Here is a 5,685-nt window from a genome sequence, read left to right as displayed (position 1 = left end):
TACAATGAAGACTATAGGTCCTAGCTTTAAAATTCTACAATGAACTTACACATACCACAGGCAGCATTGGACATTTGAATGGCCAAAAAAAAAAAAGTAACTGAAAGATCAAATACTTTACTATTTATTTCCATTTTAACTACATATATTGAATTTACTTAATTTAAAGGATATAATATAAATTACACAAACATTGTTTGAACTGAACACTTGAGATCATTTTGAATTCTATTAGTAGGAGTGTAGTTCCAAGACTTGCCAATAAGAAGAGGAGAAGCTTTAAGGCCTAAAACATAATCAAAAAAAACTTGGCTAATACGCAGGTATTTACAGTATTTAACACAGATTTTAGATTATTTAACCAGTCATTTGACATTATTTGATCAGTCACTTGACCAGCTTGTCAACCCTGTATGTAAGTAACGATGGTCCCTTCAAACAAAAGTAAAACAAATATTTTAAATTTTCAATAGTTTTAATTCAGTAGTATTGAATGCATCTGAATTGTTATTGTAATAACTTAATCAAAAGTTATTTTACATTTTGTTGTTGCAAAACCTACACAACTTAAAGTTATTGTAATTGAAATATGTTAGTTCATATCACATATTAATATCATGAAAAGCTGAGAACTGAGGTAATGAGCAATACTAGCTTTCATCATTTATCTAGTTTCATATAAAATATACCCAGTGTCTATGAAAGGAATACTTGTCTACTGTAGTATTTTGCTGATGTATGCATGTCAACATGTATACATTTTTATGGAAGAAGAGAGGTTGACTGTTTGATTTTTAAATTGATCAACATGCATACAAAGTTATGACAGTTGCTACTGAAGACTAAAACTTGACAACTGAAACTGAAAAATCACTTTGAGCATTGTTTTTAAATTGAAATAAACTTGGGTAAGGCTTCTTCTTTACCTTAAGAAACAAAACAAGACTTGAATTAGTTTTTTTTTCCTTCTTATGAGTTTGCTTTAAAATAAACTTTTAAGGTATACACAACAAAATCTTTCAGCACAAGAGAAATTATCCTATGCAATGGTTTCTTTGTTAAGATTAAGCTGCTATACATTATAAGTTCAGTACATTATAAGCAATTTTAAGTATACAAATCAGCAAGTCACATGATAACCACAGCTGATATAAAGTTGTGGTAAAACAGAATTTACCACAACTATATTTTGACATTGGTTAGCATTTCATAGGTAGTGTGATGCCACCAAAAACTAATTGCTTTTGGGAAGGGTAAGTAACAGCCATTTCCGATGAACAATGTTAATAAACTTAGATTATAAAGACATGTTTGGATTGAGAATTTAGAATTTCCAACATGTGGATATCCATTGTACTTAATGGTATTAGAAAACAAAGGTATAGGAATCAACTTGGGGCACCAGGACAATCCAGAAAGAGACCTGTAACAAATACTACCCCAGCTACAGTAAGTAAAGTGTGGCTTCTTGTAACAGGCAAGAATCTACAAACATAAAGTTCAGTAGCAAAAGCCATCTATGTGTTCTTTCATGACATATCCATTCAACAGTTGTACACCTCAAGCAGCTAGAGAATGAAACAGGTATCCATATTATTCTGTATAAAAACATACTGGCCAAGTCACCAGATGCAAACCTAGGAATTCTCTGCTGTCAGACAGTGGATGTCAGCAATGGTAAAACAAGCAAGGAGATGTGGTATGCTTTGGAAATGACATACTTACCATAGCCTTTTGCAATGGAAACTATGCTCAAGGGCTATTATCAAGATGAATATCCATCAGATAGAACATTACAGAATGAGGCTCCAAATTATTTTAATATAACATATTCAACCTCTGCATATTTATTGTATTTCATGTCAACGTGTGTATACTTCTTAATTATACTGTGTAGACTTGTAGGCTACAGGAATTCTGCAGAAAGTTCAGCCTATTGAAAAGTTTTCCAGGAAGGACTACTGACCAATTTTTAAGTTTTGTGCTAGCAGTCACTAATTTTGAACTAACAGAGTACAGGGAAAGCAGCAAGTCAACAGCATCCACCACCAACTCTTGGGACACACTAATCATATAATGTACCATCATGTTTATAATGCACCCAGGGCACCAAAGGTCAAAGTACACACATCTAAACGATGCTGTGCCAATCGATAAAGTGAGGACTGAGAAGGAAAATCAGAGGGAGATAGCTGCACCAATATAGGTGGTGCAATACTATTGGTAAAGGGTGGTCACATGCTATACACATTTTCATAAGTGATGCAAAAGTTGTGGGGTATATAAACTGGTGCACTGAATGTTAAAATCTTTTTAACAATGCTTAGGGGGCAGAAAGAAGATCAAGATAGCTTTGTGTGAAATGAGGTAAGACTCTATTTTCACCTCAATTTCATTTGTGAACATACAATAGGAGATCTTTCTATATACAAGGAAAATGTAATTTATAATACTCTTCATCAATACTTTACTATCTTGTGTAGAAGGAGTCAAGAGTTTTTTGTTTTATTTGGTATAAAAGGGCTTAAACTAATTTCACTTTATTACTCAATATCATTCTCATACGAATAGGTAACAAATTTGCAATGTTGTAATTTATAGAAGTGGGACATATTCACAATTAAAAGTAACTAGATACAGATTTAAGCAACTCCCTTCCTGTCTACTTTGACAAGTAATCTATTCTAATCAAATCTTGGATTAAGAATACACTGAACTCTACTTCAAAACAATCCACTACCTAATATAATACAAACAGATTGAACAAAGTAATATTTGGATTAAATGAGCAATGAGACATTGAGGGTGTCTCTCATTATGTGCTCAAGCTAAACTTTAACATTAACTTTGGAGTAGGAGCATTTTGTACTCAAGAAGTAATGAATTTTATACTGTAGTAACAATGTACCATCACGACTAAAAGCTTTCTTGTTGATGTAGAACTAATGTGTCTGTAAACATGCAGGCTGTAAGAAAAATAGATTATTAGTAACATGTTGCATGTTTAAGACCATGTTTGATATGAATATAATTAACATACACAGATTAGTTTCATTAGGTTTATTATGTCAAGCTTATGAATGACTTTCTGCAGCACATATACATATATTCAGTGTACTTTAGAAACAGGTCAATTCCTACTTTTCATTACAGTAAATAAAAGTACAACAGCCTTTACTATTATTTCATTTCTTGGCAGGTTGTATATAGAATTGTTAATGTTTATTTCCAAGCAGAAGGATTTTGTATAAAATTAAATTTAGTGTGTTTGATATTCACTTTTGTTATCTGAAAGTCCACTACTTGTATGAAATAGCAGACTAACTACACACTTGTACATACCAACAAGGCTTAATAAAGCTTATGAATATTCAGAGCTTTGTGAATGTCTTTGTGTTACATCAGAGAATGAGGTCTTACACAGGATTTGTCTGAATATTAATGACTGAAAGTATTCGTACGTGAATGATATAATGAAAATCCATTAGACTTTTGCAGTTTTTCGGAGAGCTGTATGGTTCAAAGGCTCACAGAAGGAACTGCTACTACAACTTGTGTTTACAACATACACCAAAATGTTCAAGGGAGGTAATCTCTTCCAGAAAATCAAATAATATCTTTTTTTTCTTAAAGGGTATTGAACAAAATCAGAAAACCCAGCTCACTCCCCCTAGACTATTTATCTAAATTCTCTCATAGGTAAAATGACTGTTTTTTTGCAAAAAAATTAAGAATTTTCATTTAGTGATATCAGGCCCACATGGAAAACAGCTGTAAAGTATAGAAGACTTTCTAATTTTGTTTCACTGTTTATTTTATGCAAAACAAGTTAGAAATATATGTTACCTAGATGATATCAGAAAAACATGTAGGTTCAGGAAATCAGTTTAGCACAAAAATACAATACCCTATGACCCTGAAGAAGAAAGGTCCACCTTTTTGAAAGTGCTTGGGTTTTAGGGTACTGTATTTGTGTGTCACCTAGATGAAGTATCTTATAGTTAACTATTAAAACACTTTCTATAAATCAATGTTTATACTTTATTTACCAAATCTATATTTTGTGAGCTTACTTCTTTTTAATTTTCATAACACTTTAATTGGTTTCTCTTTCTATTTATCCAATTACAATTGATAAATATAAATGGATAAATTTTCAAATATTAAGAAATTATATGAAGAAAATAATCTTGATATGTTTTTTCTAACTTTAGAATACTATTTGCTTTATGTGCAATAAAAATTTGTAACATTTTTTTACTTACAACAGATATATTTGTTGATCTAGAGGTGCTGCCAGTCTTTGGTGGAGCTGAAAGAAATGAAACAATTTAAAATCTCTGTTCAGCAACCTAAAAAAATAAATACCTAAAACATCTATAAGCTGATGAATACTGCTAATCTGAAATTCAAAATACATCTTAAAAATAGTAAGTTATTAAGTCATTTTAAGGAAGTTAATAAATAATACCATTCAGGTTGGGAATAACACAAGTGAATTTTTATGGTCTCACACACAGGTGGAACTTTGATGGTTATTATTATGAAATATATTGATAGGGATTTACGAATCAGCACTTCATGCAAAAGTTTATGCAACTGTTTTACAGAAATATAATTTAAGAAGGAAAAATTTAGGTGTTTTTAATAATACATATTAGGTCGTCAAGAAATTAATGTCACATTTTGGAACACTTTCATTAACCACCTCCCAAAAAACGTACATCACGTCTAATAGTTAAACGAATCACATAAACGTCATGTTAGTGTAGCCTATATAATGTGTAAAGTTTAGAATACTCTAATCCTTTATAGTGATAGCACACGACGAGACACACATTCGGCATGTAATGCTGTTTGAATACCAGAAGGGAAACAATGCCTTTATAGCTACACAAAATATCAAAGAAGTTTATGGAAATGTTTTGAATGTTCGTAAGTGCCAATGATGGTTCAGCAAATTTTTCAGGTGATTTAACCTTAAAAACCGTGATGACAGAGGCTGACATGTTGGAAGTAAATGCTTGTTGAGTCTAACACAAGGCAACACACTCATGAAATGGCTCTGAAATTACATGTCTCTCATGAAACAATATGTAAACATCTAAGAAATATGGGAAAATTCCATACAGAAGGTGTTTGGGTGCCTCATGATCTCACCAATGATCATTGTTTCCAACGTGTGAACATTGCTTCGTCTCTTCTGGCCCGTAATGCGCGTGAACCATTTTTGGACAGAATTGTCACCGGTAATAAAAAATAAATTCTCTATGCGAATATTAAATGCCAAAAACAATGACTCAGTCCTAGATAAAAACCACTTCTAACCCCAAAACCTGGACTCCATACACAGAAAATGATGCTTTGCTTTGGTGGAACATCAAAGGAGTAATTCATTTTGAACTCCTCAAACCACAGTGAACTGTCAATGCAGAGATCTATAGTCAGGAACTGGAACGTTTCAATCAAGCCCTTTATCAGAAAAGCCCTTCATTCGTCAATCGGAAAGGTGTTCTTCTTCTCCACGACAATGCACATCCATATGTGGCACATTTGACGCAACACAAGATTATGGAGTTGGGTTGGTAAGTTCTCCCCACTTGCCATATTATCCAGATATGGCACCATCAGATTACCATCTTTTTCATTCGCTGCAACACCATCTTAATGGGAAAGCGGATGCAA

At 32.5% G+C, this 5,685-nt stretch overlaps 1 protein-coding gene across 5 annotated transcripts in view; it reads right to left on the bottom strand.

The window, feature by feature from the left end:
- The window catches only part of LOC106458986 (intersectin-2-like), a 57,327-nt gene that overhangs the window by 23,305 nt on the left and 28,337 nt on the right, over positions 1 to 5,685 (bottom strand). For all 5 annotated transcript variants that reach the window (XR_002610486.1, XM_022385362.1, XM_022385358.1 and 2 more), the window contains exon 5: positions 4,266 to 4,312. Coding sequence is in view for 4 of the 5 variants with exons in the window: in XM_022385362.1 (XP_022241070.1) it covers positions 4,266 to 4,312 (47 nt within the window). In the remaining variant the exon portion in view is untranslated. The remainder of the gene's footprint in view (positions 1 to 4,265; positions 4,313 to 5,685) is intronic.

This window comes from Limulus polyphemus, unplaced genomic scaffold (genome assembly GCF_000517525.1).
Source record: "Limulus polyphemus unplaced genomic scaffold, Limulus_polyphemus-2.1.2 Scaffold542, whole genome shotgun sequence".
Lineage (NCBI taxonomy): Eukaryota > Metazoa > Arthropoda > Merostomata > Xiphosura > Limulidae > Limulus > Limulus polyphemus.
The sequence above is the reverse complement of the archived record's forward strand: the minus strand, read 5'-3'. Positions and strand labels throughout refer to the sequence as shown.